This window comes from Lynx rufus, unplaced genomic scaffold (assembly GCF_022079265.1).
Source record: "Lynx rufus isolate CCGP_SWC_20201006 ecotype Redwood Valley unplaced genomic scaffold, mLynRuf1.p SCAF_13, whole genome shotgun sequence".
NCBI lineage: Eukaryota > Metazoa > Chordata > Mammalia > Carnivora > Felidae > Lynx > Lynx rufus.
In genome coordinates, this window is record NW_025814827.1 from 66,734,299 (window position 1) to 66,756,804 (window position 22,506).

General features: G+C 34.3%; 1 protein-coding gene across 1 annotated transcript in view; it reads right to left on the minus strand.

Moving 5' to 3' along the window:
* MDGA2 (MAM domain containing glycosylphosphatidylinositol anchor 2) overlaps window positions 1-22,506 on the minus strand; it is an 850,755-nt gene that overhangs the window by 214,446 nt on the left and 613,803 nt on the right. The window contains exon 7 of the mRNA XM_047075663.1: window positions 14,574-14,903. Within this exon, the coding sequence (XP_046931619.1) occupies window positions 14,574-14,903 (330 nt within the window). The remainder of the gene's footprint in view (window positions 1-14,573; window positions 14,904-22,506) is intronic.

The following is a 22,506-nucleotide window of genomic DNA, read 5'->3' on the forward strand; positions in this document are numbered from 1 at the left end:
TTATGTGATTGCTTTTCTGTGGATGAAGGAATTCTAAATTAAAAAGATGATAAACTATAAATTATATATCAAATGCATCTTATGAAAGCATAGCAAAAGAAAGATGCTTTAAAGCAATCCACAATTTATTTTATTTTCTAGAGCAACTGTTGCTCACAGTGGTAAACTCTTCAATGTGGAATGGCTAGAAAAGTCAATTTGCTTCTATAATAAAAAGGCCATTTGTCTACTTGTAGAATCCATGTGACATTGTTAGGCCCCTTGTAAATGATCACGCTGCACAATGCCTGTGGTTTACAAATTCCCTAATTACACCACTGATTGTGTATCACTGAATATGCCTTATCCTGTGGAAATAGACACTACTACCATTTTAATAAACATTTTGACATAAAATGAAGCTGGCTCTTTCACGCTTTGTCAAGAGCAAGATGAAACAACCAGTGAACACAATGTTCCATCAACAGATCAAGGCCACATGTTCTTTACAGCAAATGAGGCTTAATTAACAGATCTGTTAGTAGGTAACTGGTCAATTAAAAAATAGGTTTCTTTTTTATTACACATGAACACTTTATTAACAAATATTCTCCCAATGAATGATTGCACTTTATGGTCCCTTCTGCCAGTCTGCAGAAGTATAGAATGATACAATAAAAATATGAGCCCAGTTTTAAAACCAAATAAAAACTCATATAATGCCATTGATTGGAATGAGACATAATTCATTCTGAGCTCATATATGAGTGTGAAGAGAGTACCATATTATTAATATGGTTTTACATTGCATTTTATTCCTAAGCAAGGATATTTCTGCTTAAATGTCAACTAAATACATTTTGTTTACAAGTATTATTTAGACAGACTCGGTAAAAGTGGACTACTTATGTTTCATTTATAGTGAACTGTAATTCACACGAAATCCATTTTAGATGCAGACATTTGAACTGCCTGTCATTTTATTTTTTCTACTTCACATATTTAAATTACCAGTATATTTCATATTGTGCACAACAGCCTTTCTTTAAAGTGCAATGATATGCTTCACATTTCACATCTTTTTAATCTAGTCATCACTGATGGAAGATCTCTAAACTTGGGGAAATTCTGACTTATTTACCTGTCATATACTTGAGGGGAGTCCAGCATTCTCAATTCTTCAGTTTCCCTGCAAATCACTGCTATGTCCCCTTTTCTAAAGCTTTCAGTCCTGGTTCTAAACGGCCTCTTAGGTTGACTTTCACTAACAGATCTTCTTAGGCTCCAATTGTTTAGTCAAAGATGTATGAAAGGCAAACACATTATGATTTGAGAATTCTGAAATGAATTCACTCATTGAAAATACATTTCTCACAGTTTATCTCTGGAGTCTGAAATCTCATTTCTTGAGCTCATTCCATTCAGAGGGTATGTGTTTTATATAAAAGGCAGCCATAAGTGACCTCTGTTCAACACCTTACTGTGCTGCTTAGAAACTCTGAGGCCTAGTAAAGTTACTTATGCTTTCTAAAGCTCAAGTCTCTCATCTGTAAAATGGATATCATCACAGCAGTACGTACTTCAAGGGGTGTTCTAAGGATTCAATGACGTACTCATTTTAAAGTATTTAGCCCAGCAACTAGACTATAATAAAAACTCCAGGGGCGCCTGGGTGGCGCAGTCGGTTAAGCGTCCGACTTCAGCCAGGTCACGATCTCGCGGTCCGTGAGTTCGAGCCCCGCGTCGGGCTCTGGGCTGATGGCTCAGAGCCTGGAGCCTGTTTCCGATTCTGTGTCTCCCTCTCTCTCTGCCCCTCCCCCGTTCATGCTCTGTCTCTCTCTGTCCCAAAAATAAATAAACGTTGAAAAAAAAAATTTAAAAAAAAAAAAAAAAACTCCAAACATCATAGATTATTACTTCTTGTAAGTAGGTATTCTATGTTATGTGGTCTATAATTTACTTTTAGTCTTCCACATATGGTAATGTTTTGTTTATTCTATTTTGTGTAGTTATATATATATATATGTGCACTCTCTAAGCTGCATGCTTGCATTTCATGCATTTTTCTGCTTTTATTAAGCTGCAATATAATTTTTTTTAAAAAAATGCTTCACTATAAACAATGTGATTTATGTTTATATGCTGTAAGTTTTAATGTATATTCTAGGGGTATGGTTATTTAAACTATGCCACTCAGACCCCAGGTATGGTTAAAGTAGTATTTTAAATACCCAAACCCTGGGTCCACTCTTCTCAGGAAGCTAGGATAAGTATAACGATGTTGAGCTGCACTAGAGGATTTTTAACCTAGCATAACATTGAAAGTGGTCTTCTTTGGTGACATGAATACTGTTCAAGCTGTGTACCTTGGTTAAAATAAGGTAAGGCCTCACTCTGCTTTTGTGAGTGGAATATAAGACTGGTAAATGGAACCTAACATCCTACCACTCTTTGGAGTGGTGTTCTCAGAGCAGGAGAGAAAGGTGTGTTCCATCATCAACAGAGGGCATGGCATATGATCCAACCAGGTTACCTGAATCTCTTTTGGAATATTTTAAGACCTCCTTTAGTGACCCTTTCATGCAAGGCCCTTGTCAAATTCAGAATCACTGAGATAGTAAAGGGAAATAGCCATTTAATGTAAGGTGATATGACATTTTATAGCATGCTGCAAACTCTTATACTGGACTTTGCATCTAAGATTGTAAGCTTAATTCATAATGTGGCTATAGGAACTAAGAAAGTACCTAAGCTTTGGGGTCCATTTCCCTCTCTATAAAATAAAACGTATTAGGTAATCTATAAATGGCCTCAATATTTAAAAACTATGCCAATAAATGAGACATTTAGAAATCTTTTAAAAATGTTTTACAAAGTAGGTGTCTGGGGACCTGCCCCAATCATCTTTTAAAACTAGATATTCAAAATTCATAAATTTTCCAAAATCATATCACCAAAATTCCAGTTGTAATGATTTTCTAAATGTATTTAATCTCTTTCCTAACCTCACTGATATGCCACAATGAAGGATGAAAAATTAAGACTGAAAATTAATAAGGTCCTTTTACTAAAAAAATGTATTCATTTGTAAGCATATTATTTGGGGAAAATGCTTTGCATTAACGGTAGTTCTAATTTCTATTTTGGAGCTCTTAAAAGAGATAGCTTTGATTTAAGACATTCTAATATGTAAAATGAAACCTACATGCTACACACAAATTAACTCACTATACTAATTGTTCTAGCAGATGCTAGAAGATCTAGGATTCTAGAGTATCTGCTTCCACAAGAGCAAAATGATGATCAAACTATTAGTCTATGGACCTAGTCTCCACGGCTACTTCTATTCATTTCTCTGTTCCTCACCTGATAATGGTAGATTGGTAATGTCACCTACAAACACAAAATTATGAAGTGTGGTCATAATCACATAAATAGTAAATATAATGTTATTTCCCATAACTCTATCCTCTTCTCTAAGCAAAAGATCCAGAGTAAGTTTTTATATCATAGCTTTAAATAATATACCCTAGCCTATATTCTATTCTTAAGCATAAATTTGATGGAGAAATTTATTGTTCATCAATTAATGGATAGACTGTCATCTTTAACTCTAGTAACCAAATTATTGATAGTTGTTATAATTTTAAATGCAAATTATGAAACTAATAGTGTTTAGTCCTCATAAGATTAGATAAACCTATATTTAGTCATTTAAAATTCAAATAGTTCCTATGCCCTCATTGCTTGCATTTATAAAAGGATGAAGAGTATAGGAAGCATAAATTGGGTATCTTTCCTATTTCCCATTGATCTGTTCTTATCTTACTTGTTCTTATCTTAATGCAATCCAGGAATTTCAAAAAGTGTTTAACTCTGCCAAGTGAAGAAAATATTCAACACAAGACATGGTAATTTTACAATAGCTAAATTAGCCACTGTTAAACTATAACCTGTAAGGTAGAAACTTTGTTTTGGTATTTGTGGGGTGGGGGGGGGGAAGCATATTTTAAGATGAATAACAGGGAAACCTATAAATCCAATGTTACTTCCATAATTACAGATATTCAAATTTATGTGAGAAAATTCTAATTACAAACATGATTAAAGTTTATTGAACTATTATAGAAAATACAGAATTTTTGCATTTATGCCCTCCCAAAATATAAGTAGCAAAAACATTGATACAATTCATGCTTTTCAAAACAACTTGTAACTTACTGATAAGGCTAACTAAAAGCATTTTAAATATTCCGTATCTCATTGCAACTGATCTCATTGCAAAGAGAATTAGTGTAATTGTTACTTTTTGTAAATCTCTCTTTCTCTCTCTCTCTTCCCCTCTATTCCACTCACCCTCTCTCCCTTAATTCACAATCCTTTCATTAGGAGAAAGATAAGAGCTGCTTCCATTGTCAAAATTCATGCATCAATATTAAAGTACCTGGGACAAACAAAATCTTTCACATGCCTCTTCATGCTGATGAAGAGATTAAAGGTCCTACAGATGCTATAAATACAGAAGTTTTCCCCGGGGTATTCCTTCTTCCACACAAATTGAGGAGCTCTTTTTCCTTATGTCCATTTTTTTTAAATTTTCTTTATGATTTTTTGCTTTTTTCCACCATTTCCTTGGATATATTTTACCTTTGTTTTATATTCTCTTCGTGGACAAGTTCATCCACTTCTAATTCATGCAACTGCTTGTGAAATCCATGCTCTACTTGTGACCTTTCTTTTGGTCATCAAACTTGATTCTCTAATTGGTAACCAGAAACTCAAGGATGTTGTCCAACCCTTCAGCTATAAATGATCCTAAATCAGTTTGTCCTCTCAAACGTCTCCTACAACCTAAAGTCTCTCACTCAGAAGGTGGCATTGCCATGTTCTAAGCAGCTGGAGTATAACATTTTGGAAGCATAAATGAACAATATACTTTGGAAGGGACTAAAGAATTTATCTAAGCAAACAGTTGACAACTATGTGTTGTTAATACCATTTGTGCATGAATTTGGATCAGAATTGTTGCCCAAATATCATCTTACATAGAAGTCCTAATATAAGAGAGATATATGCTTATCTCTGATTGAAACTGAAAGGAAAGGGGGGGGTTATAAAACTTCCAGCTGGTTATTTACTGTCTCTCTCCAGTTCAGTAGCCCTTGAAAATATTTCCCCCAAATCCCTAGTTATCATTAGAACACCATTTAAAACCAGTTACCCACTTGATTCCTTTATTTTACAGATGAAAAATCTTGAGGTCCAGACAGACCCACGGTCATAAAGCTATTAAGTGGTAAATATGGGCCTGGACCAAGTCCATAGCTTTGTTCTAATGTCAGTCAGGCTTTCTCCCTCTCTCTCTCTCTCTTAATTTTTTTTTTTACCTCTCTCTCTCTCTCTCTTTTAAAAATTTATTTATTTAAATTCAAATTAGTTAATATACAGTGTAGTACTGGTTTCAGGAGTAGAATTAGTGATTTATCATTTTCATATACCACCCAGTGCTCATCCCAACAAGTGCCCTCCTTAATGTCTATCACCCATTTAGCCCATCCCCCTACCCAACACCCCACCAGCAACTCTCAGTTTGCTCTCTGTATTTAAGAATCCCTTATGGTTTGTCTCGCTCTCTGTTTTTATCTTATTTCCTGATGCCAGTCAGACTCTCTCTTAAGCTGACTTGAGAGTATTGGTCACTGACTAAATTGTCCCTTAACAGGAGAGGTTATAAGTGCTCCCCAGAGCCTCATCTGATTCTTATTAATTTCTTCAGCTGAAGAAATAGCCCCTCCCATCCCCCACTCCAAAATGAGGGTGTTTTGTTTTGTTTTAATGTTCTTTTTTTCCCACTCTATTTCTTTAATCTCTTCCTTAAAATTATTCCAAAGCTATAGTGGAGAGATAAGGAATCTAAGATGCAAAGAGGTTTTATTGACTTCTCAGATGACATTCATGAGTGACATTAATATTCACATCCATGAAGGACTGCCTAGCCCCACTGCCTTTTTGCTTCTTAATAAAAATTTTCTGTTTTCTCTCTCACATTATCTCTAAATGAAACTATTTTATATCTCCACCATTCTTCCTCTAATTGTCTCTTTTTGGAACTCTGAAGATTCATCCAATGAATAGCCTCCCCCCCTCCCCAAATACCAATCTGATCATACTCACCCCTTGATAAAGTTCTTTTGGTCATTCTTGCTTGAGTGAATGAGATCTAATTATATGCATTTTCTTCTAAGATCTAGGGGCATACAATCCTCATTCTTAATCCAGTTCAGATGCCACCTGTTCCATAGAACTCTTGCTGACCAGATTCAATCATTTCGTTCTATGTTTCTATATTTCTCTATCTCACAAGATAGCTTGTGAAGCAACTCTAGACTTCATCTGTTATTAAAGTTTTCAAGTGTATTCTCACTATGATATACAATCAATTATGAATTATACCCTATTTGTTTTTATTTCTTCCATACCTCCTTTCCTACAGTGGTTGTTGAATAAAACTTGTTTTTTGGATTGAATATGCACTATGTTTCATGAATTAATTCCAGAATTGCAGGTGACAACTATACTTAATTTCTCTCTGCTATATTAGAACACTTGGCTTTATTCCTTCTTGCACTGTCAATTAGCTTTGCCTCTCAAATTTAAATTTCCAAGCTTCAATATTCCCCCACTAAGGGCAGTTTCTTTAGGGCTGACAGACTGTGAAATAAAGGTCTTATATACCAGATGGAAGGAAAAAATACCAATGTTGTGAGCTATCAATAGTGTGTACATTTCTTGTGGAGGGTTTCTTGTCTCCATTAAGATGACTTCAGAAGTTTCAGGAGTCTTTTTGTAAAGAACTTTGCCTTATTTTTGTGTAATTTAACAATTTTTCTCTTAGGTCATTCGGCACATTTTAATATGGCACTTGGTAAGACTTCTGAAAGTATCTTTACCTTAAAAACATTCAAGTATGGGGTTCTGACTATTTGAATGGTTGTTATCAAAGACAACACAGAATTGGTCATAAGCTCCAAACACCACAATCCCCATTAAGCTACCTGAAATTAAATGATAATAATAAGAATAATGCAAACAATAATATTTGATATGGACAACTGATATTTTCTCAAACCTACTTAAGAGTGAGTATAGACATCTTTAGAAAATTTTGCTATTTCTGCTATTTTTCTTTTATTATTGCAAACATACAATCTAAATTAAAGCCATATTAGCTATCCAAACACAGATTCCAGACAAGTTGCCTGGCCACTCCAACACTTCCGAATTGTTGCATTTATAGGTCTCCTTTGTAGAAAATCTGCATCAGCCACTGAGCAATACAAGAATTACATAAATGAGAAGAAGAAATAATTCCAAATTATTAAATAATTTTAAAGTTAAAACATTTAATATAAGGAGTAAAACTTATTTTCAAATAGGCAATGTTAAGCATAAAATATTCTTGGTAAACTTTTACATACCTAAATATGAATTTATATAGCCACACCTACCATACAGGCCATCAGTAATACCATCCTTTACTGAAAGCACAAATGAAAAGAATTAGGTATCTCTCTGAGTATGCATAGCCCAATATTTCCTAAGGAATGTTCTGGGTATGTGGTGATTAAACACGGTATTTTGCAGTTCAGTGTCTCTCTGGGAAATTCACTAAGTACAATAGCAATTTAAGGCTGTAAGTACCACAGTAAAGATATATGCTAGCTATATTTAGTTCCAGTCCCAGTGCTGTAAATAAAGAGGAAAGCCTATGAAGAGAAAGTGGGAAAGTCTGTACAAGAGATAATTCACCAGTTTTTAGAGTGACAGTCTCTTTACTGACACACTGCTCAAAACGCAATGCTTCTTCTTGACCCGTATCGAGGACAGATATAATACCCCTTCCAATAAGCACAAGAGTCAACTGAGAGAGAAAGCTTCAGCACTGAGAGTAAATTCAGTCTGTAAGAACCAGTCCTGCCTGAGGCCAGTGTGAATAGTAGCCAATCAGCCTTTCAGAAAAAAGCACACTGACCCCATAATCAGGAGACTCCAAAATTCAGTGTATCAAATTTTTTTAAAGTTGTTCTTTTTCATTGTCTCCTCAGCTATTCAAAACAATTTTTTTAAATGTAGAAACAGATAAAAGATAGATCTAAGCGGTCACAAGCAGAATAGGGATGGCAGCAGAAAATCTTGTGTGTTAGGAAGGAGATTTGAGCTATCTCAAGTAATCTCAGAAGATCTTAATGCATTAATTCTAGAACTTGGACCATCCTAGCAGACAATTATCAGCTTAACCAGGGACCCAATAAGATATACAGATGAATAAGAAATAGAGAAAGGCTGAGATTTCACCTCAGTCTATAGAAAATAAATTAATATTTGTATAGACAAATAGCAGTTATTTGTGGGTTTAACTTAGTTTCCTAGTAAGTCCATAAGAATTCAGCTTTGTTACTATTTTAATTCTTAATAGAGTTCCAACAATCTAGGTTAGATTTTAGCACAACACGGCCTGAGGCAAAATATGGCCCACATCCTGTTTTTATAAATAAAGTTTTATTAGGACACAGTCATGCCCACTGTATGTGGAAGCTTTCCTACTACAACAGCAGACTAAGATAGTTGCAACAGAAACCTCATAGCCTACAAAGCTGAAAATATTTACTATTTGGACCTTTCTAGAAAAAGATTGCTGACCTCTGTTCTTCACCATTAATTTGTAGGTCATGGACTGAACTTCATAATTTTGGAGTCAAGGAAGAAAACGAATTTTTCTGGGTCTAGTAACTGAGTAAGTGATTACATAACTTTTCACTGCATGGAAGTTTCCTCTTATCAAAGCATTGTCAGATCTTACATGCATTGGTTTTATTTATGATTTCCTCTTACATGAAAGGGTCTATCTTTCACTACAGTCATTCTATAGAACTTCAGTTTTAATCAGCAGAATTTCATGCATTTCTATTATTCTTTAACTGAAAAAAGGCAAAGAAGCAAATTAACGAACAGGGCTTAATCATTTTTCTTTTGCCTTCCAGCTCATTAGCTATTCTTATTAGTTGTGTATTATATCCCCGTGTTATCAAGAGTGTTTAATTTCAAGGTGTGAATGCTTGTACAAACATTTGTTAACCATCATATTTATAGTAACCAGTCAGGTAGTCAGCAGCGAAGCTAAAATTTCAAAATTATTTTCTCAGTTGGTCAGCTCTGTGTGCCTATGCTTATGGTTTAATCCTCTAAATCTTGCTCAATTTTCTGCTATACAAAATGCTCATGTATTCTAACAAGGGAGGAGAAAATCATCAAATCTGTTTTGAGTCTTCTGCTCTATTTGCCCACCAGATGTCTCACCATGGGAATTCCACAGATCGCCAGTCTCACTGTTTATATTTTCTAGCATGATGCAGATGCTTCTGAGTTTCCTATAAACCTACACGTTTGTCAGGTCATGCAAAGAAGTACATGCAAACTAATAAGTACCTAAGTACTTTACCTCAGAACGACCCTGGAGGAAGCAATGGAGTAATTCTCAGCAAGCCTTCTGAAAATTAAATAGTTACGGTAGCAATTATATTTTAAAATGAATAACAATCAGGTGAAAAGATTTTAAGAGTTGGTTTTAACTATTGCTGGGATTTTAGGCTAAAATTCGCATGCTTTTTTTTCAGCAAGTATGGGGAAGATCTTCATTTTACAAAATCGAACTGTAACAATGAAAATTTCAGTATATTTACTTTTAACTGATAAATTTATAATTATTACAATGTGTTTTTAAAGCTATCTACTAGATAAAATATAGCTTCCATAATGATAGCAATAAAATTGAAATAAACCAATACAACTTATCTTAATATCAATTACTATCAATCCTATAGTAAAAGCAGAACATGAAGAATCATGTAATGTTTCCAGGACTTTCTTCATCCTGTATATTTTGCCAGCTGTACCCTCCTCCCTCCACTATCCCTATCACAACGCCATTTCTATCAAGATTTAACTCAAATGTCATTTTCCTCTGAAACTTTCCTGGGCTAATATTAAAGAAAGCATTCACAGTTCCTATAGAAATATGATCAAATTTAAGTACAGCTTCCTTCCCACTATAAACTGTGCCTAATTTCTAAGTCACCTGATAACTAATATGAAAACTTCGATTGTAAAGTTCCTAAGGGAAAGGCCCATTTGTCCATCACCATATGACATGGAGCCAGATACAGAACAATAACAGTAGAAGAATCTGCAAGAAACATGGAATTATTATTATCATTATTATTACTATTATTATTAGAATGAGAGAGAAAGCATGAGTGGGGGAAAGGGGCAAAAGGAGAGAGAGAATCTTTATCAGGTTCCATGCTCAGCACAGAGCCCATCACAGGGCCCAATCACATGATCATGGGATCATGACTTGAGCCGAAATCAAGAATTGGACATTCAACCAACTGAGCCACCCAGGTGCCCCAGAAACATGAATTTTAAATAGACAAAACAAATGCTTACAATAAAACAATCTGAATGCTTGCAGAGTCAGAATGAAAGTAGCTACTAATAATGAATTAATGTGAAAATAAGACATAATCTATCATCATATATCACAGTGTTTATTATTCAATCAAATCCATGAGGCAAACTCCAAACTAAATACATGTAGCCTTTCTCTTCATTTTTTTTAAATCAAATCATTATCTTTTTAAAATATTAATAATTCTGTAAACTAGGATTTACCTTCCTGAGATATTTTATATTTCAGTTTTAAAAGTCCTCAAAAGCATATCTAGAGATGTGGCTTTCATTTAAAAAAAATGCTTTTCTAACTATATTAGGCAGAATTGCCTTATGGTACCTCATCCTCAGCTTAGTAAAGTTAATGTATGTCTCTTAAACACAGTAAGTGATAACTCAGGCCTAGGTGTAAGATTTTTATGAAAAACAAAAGATTTAGAGGTTTTTTTTTAAGTTTAAGATGTCACCCTAAATAGCTTACATTTAACATATAGAAAACATCTAGCACATAAGAAAATCACGACCACTTGGTCAATCCTAAATTCCCTGAAATAGTAATAATATAACTAGCAAAATCCAGAACCTAAGAGGTCCCCACATATTTACTTAAATATTAACAGCAATTTCCTCCTCTTTGACTTCACTCGCCCGATCTGTGGAAATTTCCTTGAATCCTCCCGTGTGGTTCATAGAATTAATGTAGTCCAAGATTTTCCTCCATGTTACAGCTTGTTCATTCTCACTGTTCAAATTCTACCCCCAGGAATACCTCTATATTTCATCCTAAAGCATTGCTTTAAGTGGAGTCTTCTACTATGTGAGGATAAAAATAATATTTTCAGTACCCATTGAATCACATAATCTCAGATCTGCAGATCTTTATAATGTAATCCGGTATTCCATTCTACTGTAATCAAAATAGAGCATGAAAACAAGTTTTGGCATAAAGACAGAATATGCGATTGCCTCCAGTGGGTGACCCATGCTTTAGATTAAACTTCATCTTCTTCAGGCCTTTCTATCAAAGTTCAATCCCCTGTGCATGTCAGTACCATGCCAGCCACACTCACAAGGATCCTGTGCTTAAATTAATGCTTCGATGTTGTTACCGTGAAATTCTCAGCAAGTTCTGAACACGGGATCTGCTTTATATTTCCACAGGACACCATAAATTATGGAGCCATTCCTGCCCTTAATAATGATAACACCTCAAATCACAGTATACATTGGCGTACTGAATAATGTTTCTTAAAGACAGTAGGAAATTATAAGGGAAGGGAGAGAGACACAAAATGCCTAACTCAGAGTAATAAGAGAAAAGAAAACCTAAAAAGGAAAGCTATGGGCACAAATTAGCTCATTTCTTTATCTAGTAATTATTTTGCGGGGGGGGCCCTGGATGGCTCAGTTGGTTGAGTGTCTGACTCTGGAATTCAGCTCAGGTCAGGAACCCAGGGTCATGGGATCAAGTTCTGCATCAGGTTTCAGACTGAGTATGGAGCCTGCTTACGATTAAGATTATTTTTCTCTCTCCTTTTTCTCCTTTCCCCTGCTCAATATAAATAAATAAATAAATAAACAAATAAGTAAATAAGTAAATAAATAAGTAATAAATAAAATTACTTTTTGAGTACCTACGAAGTACTATGTATTGCTCCAGATGCTGATATTATAATAACAAGCAGTACAGACAAAGGCCTAGACTACATGGAGCTTCCACTCTAAGGAGGAGACAGACAATAACCAGGTCTGTCTGTGATGGGTGGGGGGCAGCAAAGGGGAGTGTTTTAAAAGAGGACTTAATACATCTGCTTTTATCTCTAGCATTGTTACATTTGGTAACCAGACCAGATGATAACAGTTTAAGAAATTTTACTTATTATAACTAAACTTTTATTACTAAGAGGCATTTCTAGAATATTTTCTGCTTTTCTGACATTTCTTTTCACTTAGGATTTTTAGAAATTTCATGAATCAATGCTAGTTACCTCTTCTCCTTTTCTCTTATAGCCCATAGTTTGAAATGGGTAATATAAGTAGTATATTTGAAAATGAGTGTCAGGAGCCACCAGGGTGGTTCAGTCAGTTAAGCATCTGACTCTTGATTTTGGCTCAGGTCACAATTGGACAATTCATAGGTTCAAGCCCTGCATCAGGCTCTGCACTGACAGTGTGTAGCCTGCGTGGTACTGTCTCTCCTTCCCTCTCTCTCTCTCTCTCTCTCTGCTTGGGATTCTCTCTCTCTCATTCTCTCTCTGCCCCTCCCCTGCTTACTCACTCAGGCACACACTCTCTCTCTCTCTCAAAAATAAATAAACATAAAAAAAAAGAGACAAAGAAAATGAATGTCAGAACTAATTTTGTAGATATTATATAATACTCCTTTCTTCTGTCCATTCTACGTTCCCTCTTTTGTCTAAGTTTAATGTTGAATGAACTATGCTACCATCAGACAAGTCTGTTTCTATAGCAGTATTGATTGTTTGGATCTGGGTTTATGTCACTGGTTCCGGAAAAAAAAAACAACAACAACAACAACAACAACAAGAAGCAAACAAAACCACACAAACAAGCAAACAAAAAAAAAGCAGTGTTCACAATTTAGTGTAGACCAATTCTGGAAAATCATCCCTCAAAAATAAGGACAGATAATTCTGGGTCTTACAAAATTGTTCTCACTCTTACAGGAAATAACATTGTGGGATGTCACCTAGCACACTGATGTAGGCAATCAATGGATGTCTGTTGACTGAATGAAAACATAAACAATGATGACTAAGCATATCAACAGCTTTCTATGAGATATCCTAAAATGGTGCTAGCACCAACTTGGAAATAAAGTTCAGATAACAGTTACTATCAAAGTAGCTATTATTATCATTTTGCCTAGAAAGTGACTTCTGCCAAACACAAGTAACTTTCATCCCTCTTATCTCCTTTCACATTAACTGTGGCTGATAAAAATGAAGTATCTCTTAGAAATAATGCAGAATGGTGAAAAGTAAGCACATGTGGTCACCCTGAAGATGGACCTATGTCCCTTAAGGAGTAAAATCAATCCAGTGTCCACCGGAATTTAAATCATGAGAAGACACAAAATCACAAGTCAATCTGTTACCACATGAGAGTCAAAATGCCGCCTGACTGGAAAGGAAAAGCCGTTTAAATGTTCTCAAAACAGAGTATGTCTGCTGGCGACATCTGTGCTCTATGTTTTCAACATGTATTATTCACCCTAGAATTATACAAAAATCCTAAATTGAAATTCAGTCTGGTAACAAGCTGGCAAAACAAAGCTACGTTGGTGTCGTCCCTATGCATACTGATTGCAGTTCACAGAATCACAAGGCTTTTTAAAAACATCCTAAGAGGTAAGCTAGCATGTCCTCCCATACCAAAGTCCTATAATTTACCTCATCTACAGATGTATGTTTAGTCGAGAGAAAATTGATAACACTTTCATTTTTAACTTTAAAAGAAGGAATTTCACTCCAGTATATTTTTATATTTAATCGTTCCCACTGTGAAGAGATTCTATCGTAACGTTCTTCAAAAAGTCACATCGGATTACAAGTTTAACACTTTTATCATTGGTTTGAATTGGTGGAAAAATGCATTTCTTATAAATCTTGTATTTGAATACTTTCAAATGATCTCTTAGTATTTGCTTCTTAGGACTAAATATTTTGTTTGTTTAAAATTTCCAAAATTTGTCTTAACTCTTTAGGAATTTGTTAACTTTATTAATTAATATAATTTTAGGCTCTACAGAGGGCTCCTAGTTAACTTAAAAAAGAAAAAAACAATACCTGTTACTATTTAATCTGGAAGCCTATGTCTATCATAGCCAATGCTATTACTGTTACTCACACTACTTCTGTAAAACCTCCTATAAACCTAAATCAAAACAGAAGTAACAATGTCTTTTAACGTGATATTTATTAGACATTCAGAATGTTAGGACTGTGGTTTTAGGAAACGGAAATAAGAATGTTCTTAGCTTGACTGAAGACTATTTTGTCTGCTAAACATAAAGAAATGATTTTTAATGCAAACATCTTTTGCATCACAAATATGCTTCTTACCTGTGCTGCTGGATATATTAACATCAATACTGATATCAGATATTCCTCCTCCCTTCAGAGATGCTACACATGTGTATGTCCCAAAATCCGTGAATTTTAAATCAATGATGTCCAAGTTTGTCGTTCCCGGGGAGACATCCGGATCAGTCTGTGTAATAACCATCCGCTCAGAACTTCTCAATGGACGACCATTTTTAAACCAACTAAATGTTAACTCCTCAGAAGGAACAGCTTCTACTTGGCAAGATATTTTCACCTCACGCCCAATCTGGATGTTGTCATCTTTGTGATAAGGATCTGGTGTGATCCAAAATCGTCCTTTTTTTAATGCTAAAACATAAAAATTCCATAAGTAGTTAGTGTTACTTCCATAATATTAAGGATTCATTCAGTCTAGGTAATCATGTCTGGGCTGAAATAAAGTAAAACAAAATAAAATAAAGTGAATATATGTTTCTTTGTTGTGTGCATGTCAAAAACCTCATTTAGGAAACCTGGAAACAGTCTGAAGATCTAAGTCACTTAGAGATTCTAAACACTGATTTTTGTAAATTGGATAATATTTTCCAGTGATATAAAAGATGCTTTGTCTACATATGATACTTAAAAATTGTTGCCAATGAATTCTGAACACATGATGTAACTTGTTTTGTATAAAATCGTTTAGGTATTAGACTTAAAAATAACAATATGGATCATAAGCCCTATTCAATACCTGTGCCACCCTTTAATTATGGTGCAATTTCACAGAGAATATTGCACAAATGTCAGAATAAAGAAAATTCTTCTAAGATTTTATCTACATGCTGACCAAAACTAGTTTGGTAAGAATTGAGTCAGTTCATATTCATAAGGCATTTTCATATATTTAAATAACCTGACTGAAGAGAATTAAAAAAAAACACATTTGCTGACTGTTCTATTTCACCATACATAGATGTTTCCAGTTGAATCTGTGTGCTGGCTCATGCAGATGGCCAGAAGAACCTCTTGGCAGATGGTTTGGAAAACATGCTGTGTTTGTATCCTAACAGCAGTGCTTTCTGGGTCTAAGGGCAGTACTGTTCTCTTAACATGTGTCAGCAGTGATAACTACCAGAGACTTTTGGGGGAGCATCTACTGGCCTCCCAAGGGCTCCAGTTACAAACTTTGAATGATACCATGGGACTCAATATAGAATAGGGTTTGCACATTTATTTATGGCAGTGATTCACAGACATACATTCTTCTCTTTACTAACATCCTACTCATTTCCCTCCCCCTTAATATCACTTAATATCCCTATATGATAAAATGTGGCATATGCACTGAAACATTAATAATCAGAATAAAATATTGTCCGTTCACTTTTACCATTAACCATATATAAATGACACTGGCAAAAATGATGTGAATTTAAAAGACCTGCAGATAATGGAGGCCTTCTCATTGCATTGCGGGTGACCTTTCTTGAGTTTAACCTGATTTTTCTTAGTTCGTCCCATAAAAGCAAGAAAATACCATGGAAATATTAGAACTATATAAGAATGCACTAGAAATTAAAAAAAATTTGCTTTTAATTTTATTTACTAGTCAGCCCCATATATTTTCATCTGCTTTTTTGTTTGCAACTGAGGAGAGATAAATGAATATCAAAAACAATGTTTATATATTTCTTTTTATTCAAGAAAAATGTATAGGGCTCCTTTTCAGGACTAGGTGCTAGATGAGGCTCTTATTACATGAGATGAACAAAGCAGACATAATCCTTACCCTCATGTACTGGTACAGCATATTTTGTACTCATAGATTATAGTCCAATTTATCCACCTGACACTTAGGATACTCCTGTCTAGAAAAACCACACTCTACATAGATATTAAATGTTATAACTTTGAAGATATCTGAATCTCAGAGTATCCTTTAAAATATTGTTCAGAAAAGGCACAAATCTTCATTCTTAATGAAAACACCAAAAAACAAATATTTAAATCACATTTGCATACTGTTGTTTGTTACATTTTTCCACAAATAAAATGCTAACAATTATTTATTTATTGCTAACAATGTCTTTATCAGTATATGACTGTAGGATGAAATTAAAAGAAATTATGTCATTCTATTACCCAGAGTGTGTGTGTGTGTGTGTGTGTGTGTGTGTGTGTGTGTATACAATTATATTTTAACAGGCACTGAAATACAACTTTGTGGCTAGAAAGGAAAATGTGCTGAAAATGCCTATATTTGGTATATAACTTGTGCACATATATTTCAAATATAATTAAAGTTCTATAGCACAAAGTAAATTGTACCCTACAATAGTTTTTCTTTTTTTAAGAGTCCCCAAAAATTAGTATGTCAAGGAGCATTTACTTTTGTCAGCACCATAATATTTAAATGAGTTTACTTTCATTTGGTAAGAATTTTCCTGATTCTGTTTCTATAGAAAAAATGATAAACCTAAATAAAATTTTTAAACAGACAATTCTTAATTTTAAAAGTTTATATATATATATATATTAATTTATTAATAGCTTCATATGGATGTACACTGAGAATAAATTTCATTCCAAAATTATTAGGGTGGCCATACATAAACACAACAAAAACTTCTGATGTTTTGGTGATTAATATTTATTTACTAGGCAGTTACTGTTAGGTCTGCTCTCTGCTTAGTGACATAGTAAATGGATACCACCACTGAGAGAGCTGCAAGTTCATCAGATTAGTTAGATTTAAACAACAAAACAATTCAAAGCCACTGATTTTTTAAAAACCATAAAATATTTATAGTATGTGTTCCAAACTGTTTTATTCATGGAAAATAACTTTTCAAATCTGAAGTATTAAAAATATTAAAGATTTTAACTCTAATAATCAATTCATTAAAAAATTCAATATGGTTTGCAACTATATTTTTTGATAAAAAGCAAAATAATCAAGTGGGCTTTTAAAATGAACTCATTGCCACAAATATTTGTTGTTCTCAGTATCAGGCCACTCTGTGACTTGACCAATGTCAATCACATTAGTCTTCTGAATGACAGATTCTAAAAAGGAAAAGAGGGACAAGTCAGTCTGGCAAGTGAGCTAAAGTTAAGGAATATCAGAATAAGTAGCATGGATCATTTGACTGGAGAGCCATCTCATTGAGTTTGTCTTATGTTACCTCATAACAAAATACCTAGTTTTGCACACAGAACAGAAATGTTCTAAGGGAAAAGAAATAATGTGTATGTGCGTGCGTGCATGTGTGGGAATCCACGCACAAACATCTCTTGGACCAGTGGCCAGTTAAATTTATTTGATTTTCTAACCTTAGCTCCTCAGAAAACTAAAAGCATGCCTCTGTAAACTAGGCACAGGTACATTAAGATCTTGAAACCTAATTCTAGCTTTTCATTTATATGTAGTCTAATATGGGCAATCTAATTTTTATGGGTCAAGTGCATCATTTATAAAAATAGGAGGTGATAGTAGTAGGCTTCCTCTGAGACCCATTGTGAGAAATAGCTTATTAGCAATAGTGTAGAGCTTTGAAAATATAAAGTGTTTAATATAGTTAATCAACTGGGAAGCAGGTTCCTTCATTTATAATTAAACACTCTCTTTTTCAGTGAACAATTTACGGTAGTTCATGCAATGTTAATTTAAAGTCATTTCCTGCTAACCAGTTAAGATTTAAATGCTTAAAATCAATCTGCGATTAGTACCAAAGTATAACAAGGATCCAACAGACATAACAAGACTCTATAGAACTAAAGAAATTCTACGGAAAAAGAAAGAAGAAATCCCTTTCCCCAAATGCAATTTCTTAGTCTGACTATTGAAAATCCCCTAACACCAGCCTGAGAGAACATTAGATTTAGCTTAATGTATCATAAATTGTGATGGATGAACCTCAAAAGGTACTTGTTTAGTCTGGCAGTTCATGTAAAGAATTGGCATCAAGCTGAGTCTCTGTTTGGGATAATCAGTTTAGAAACACTGCCATATAACCCATAGCCCCCGTTTTTGTTTTTGTTTTTTTAATATTGTGAGAACTGAATACAAACTTGGCCCACATTCTCTTCTGACAAGTTACTTGTGAGTATATTCTAGATGCACTCACTGAAGTCCCTCTACTCTAAATTTAAAAAGGTGCCCTGAGAATAGAGTGAAACCAGTGTGTTATAGCAAGGCCACTGCAAAGATCTAGGTGGGCTTGCTGCTTGCCTTTCCCTAGAGTTAAAGTATATTTTTGCTATGAATGACTACAGCTATGAAGAAGATTTCCATTATATAAAATTAGATTACTTCTTGAGTTTATTTTTGAACGAGAAACCACTGGCTTTGGAGAAGTCTATGCCTGTGGCTTCCAGGAATATAGGCTCAATGCAGATAAAGACAAAGAGGAGGCTATGAGGTTGTATTTTGCCTGTAACTATAAACTTAAAATTATAAAATGTACTGATTGTTTGTCAAATGTTCCACAAGTATACAGCATATAGTAGTTCCAAAAGAAAATATAATTTGTAGATACAGCAAAAATGACACTAAATGAAGTGATAGTCAAAATGTTTTAAATTTTGGAGTGCCTGGGTGGCTCAAGTGGTTGGGTGTCCAACTTTGGCTCAGGTCATGATCTGGCAGTTCACAAGTTCAAGCCCCGTGTCGGGTTCTGTGCTGAAAGCTCAGGGCCTGGAGCCTCCTTCTGATTCTGTGTCTCCCTCTCTTTCTGCCCCTCCCCTCCTCTCTCTCTCTCTCTTGCTCACTCTCTCTCTCTTTCTCAGAAATAAACATTTAAAAAATTTGTTTTAAAAATTTTAAAAAAGTCAAATTTTAATGAGGAAGCACCTCTTTGCAGATATGAAATATCAGGCGTCAGTCTTTTAACCTCTGCTGAGAACATAGCTATTTCACAGGGATGATGAGACACAGAGTGATCACCACCCACTATTTTAAGTAGTTAAATTACTTTAAAAATCACAAAGTGTACCAATTCTTATACTATCAGTAGGGTTCTGGACTGCAGGAAAACTGGCAAAATGTTGCTGGGAGAAATGGATCTAGAAATCATTAATAGTGTAGTCAGATAAACAAAAATTGATTTTCTATTTCTTTATTTTCTATTAAAGACAATAAAAATATTTAAATGGAAAAAGAAGTATTTGCCAGTTTCACATGATGTCAATTGAATAAACAGTTGGAAATAAATTACATCAGCAGAGCAACTTAAATAGTAAATGATAGTGTATATAATCTGTCCTATTATAATTAGATGTCAGTCCTCTTCAACGAGAGTGTGAAAACCTAGGGAGTGGGGCCATGCCTCATCCTTCTTTATGGTCTCCAAATTTTGAAGCTGGTTCCTTGGTAGAATTGGTATTTAAGAGGTTTTGTCAAATTTAATTAAGTGTGACATTTCAAAGCATTAACTTTACAAATGCCAATCATTTCCATTCAGTCTGATATCTATGTTAACTCTTTTTGTTTGGTAGTCTTGTGTTCTGAGATAAATCATGGCAGAGGGAATAAGATAGAGAAAGGAGAAGAGATTTGATGTCCTCTAAGGTCCAGGGGTTTTGTTATAGGAGCAGAATAATGCTTGGTGAATAAACAGTATTAATATAGGAATATATGTGAAGAAGAGGATTCTGTACAGAAAAACTCAGGACACCTCATTCCATCATGGCCAATGACTAGCTAGTTATGTATCCTAGTCATATAATGTGTCAGGGACATGCACCATCAAATTAATATCTGTTACTCATCCTTTCTTTGTAAGGAGCCTGAATTTCATGCAAAAGTGTTTGTTTACATGCTTTAGAGCTCAGTTGATAATAATTTCTAAGGAAAGATGAAAGAATTAAGAAAACTGACATCTAAGCACAGTTATATTAACGGAAACAGTATTTGCCAAAACTTGTTTTAGAAAAAAGTCATTAGGGATCATGTTAAAAGGAAGCAGAACAAATAGCGTTGGGAGATTGACTATATGAGTAAGTTTGCTTTCCTGCAGAACTTCCCAGAAATTTGAACATGTTAACACACACTTTGCAATACTCCTAGAGGGGCTTATGGTATTTTTAAAAAACCTTTATTTGTGGAACATCTTTCAGGATCAGTATCTTACAGAATAAAGAGAATCTATCAATTGATGAGAATCACTGAAAAGACTCTAAAATTAGATTTCATTCTTGATGTTTTAGGAATTTCCATTACGCAATCACAAAAGTAATGAGAAGATACAACTCTTTAGTAAAAATAAAATTTAAGATTAAAACACTAAAGGAAAGGGAAATATTTTTAAACTCAGATGTACCTACTGGCACATCAAAGTTATAAAACATATTTCAGAGCCATGACATAAACTTATCTGCACCAACAAAGGTGTGTCTCTTTCCTTTCCCAATTAACCAGCATTTTTAAAAATTTAATTTATCAGTTTGTTCCTATCTTGGGAATGCACACTTTGGAATATGCAAATAGCATTAAAAAGGGATTAAGTGTATTAGCTTCTGTACAATGTGCAATTATTGATATAAACTAGTAAGACTCAATCTAGCTCAGATGCTTGCAGAAATAATAATATTTACTTATTTATACATTATGTTGTTACGAAAAAAGCACGTAAAGTGTTATTATAAGAAGCAGTAAGACGTGCCTGGAAGCTCAGTCAGTTAAGCATCCGACTTCAACTCCAGTCATGATCTTGCAGTTTGTGGGTTCAAGCCCCGCGTCTGGCTCTGTGCTGACAGCTCAGAGCCTGGATGGAGACTGCTTTGGATTCTGTGTCTCCCTCTCTCTCTGCCCCTCCCCAACTTGTGCTCTGTCTCTCTCTCCTTCAAAAATGAATAAACATTTAGAGAAAAAAAAAAAAAAACGAAGCAGTAAAGCTTCTAGAAGATGGATACAAGTAGGGAGGTACTTTTTTTGTATATATTATTAGGTATTTGTACATTTACTTCCCTTTATCTGACAATTCCAATTGCCAATCTGTAGTGTGAATAATGCAAGAATGAAAAAAAAAATCATTACATCCATTTCCTGAAAGTACTTTAAAATAGCACCCCTGATAATCTGAATGCAGAATTAGATGCTAGAAGGAAGTTGGGGTTCTATTCAATTATGAAGTATCAAGGCTTTATTTATTTTATGAATTTTCTGAAAGCTAATTACTGTAGTTAATCATTCAAGTTGTTTAAGCAAAGTATGGTTGAATTTTAATTGTCTTTTAAATGTCCTTGCTCAATAAAATAATTGCAGGTAAGTATTTTGAGTAGTAATTAAAGTAAGAAAGGATCTTTTAGATGGGCACAAATTTTCCTTTTTGGTTTAAACCCTTCTTTGAGAAATGGGAAAAGAAATGGACTAAAATGATATTATCATTATCATTATTATTTTGCCATTGATATCATTTCAGCTCTATCTCAAGGAGAAAATGTATATTGTCCATAAATTATCAAAGTGCCTTTATAATGTCATAAATAAAGACAAATATTTTCATACCACAGCTACTACATAAATGGTATTTGACACAGCACGACATGTTCGCACCACTTATCTGAATAGGAGAATGTTAGCACAACTTCCTGCCCTCTGATGTCACAAATTAGCAGGTAGTCTGAGTTCACCTTTCCTATCAAATTTAAGAATACCCCTTCACTACGAGAAATAAGAACGTGCCCACAGTAAATTATATTTTTGGTTAGTTTGTAAGGACCCAGGACTAGAAACAGCTATAACATCAACTGCAGCTTTGAAGGGCCTGTGCTAAATATAGTTCTTTTGAAGTCCTTTTGAAAACAGTACATCCTTAATATTTATGGAATCGATCACGTAGCAGTGAAAACTGGAGGAAAATAATGAAACTAAATGAAACTAAAAATCTTTCTTTACTTTTCTTGTTTTCTTTGTTTTCTGTCTCAAAGTTATGGCCTTTTTCCTTTCCAAACTCATTCTGCCCATCCG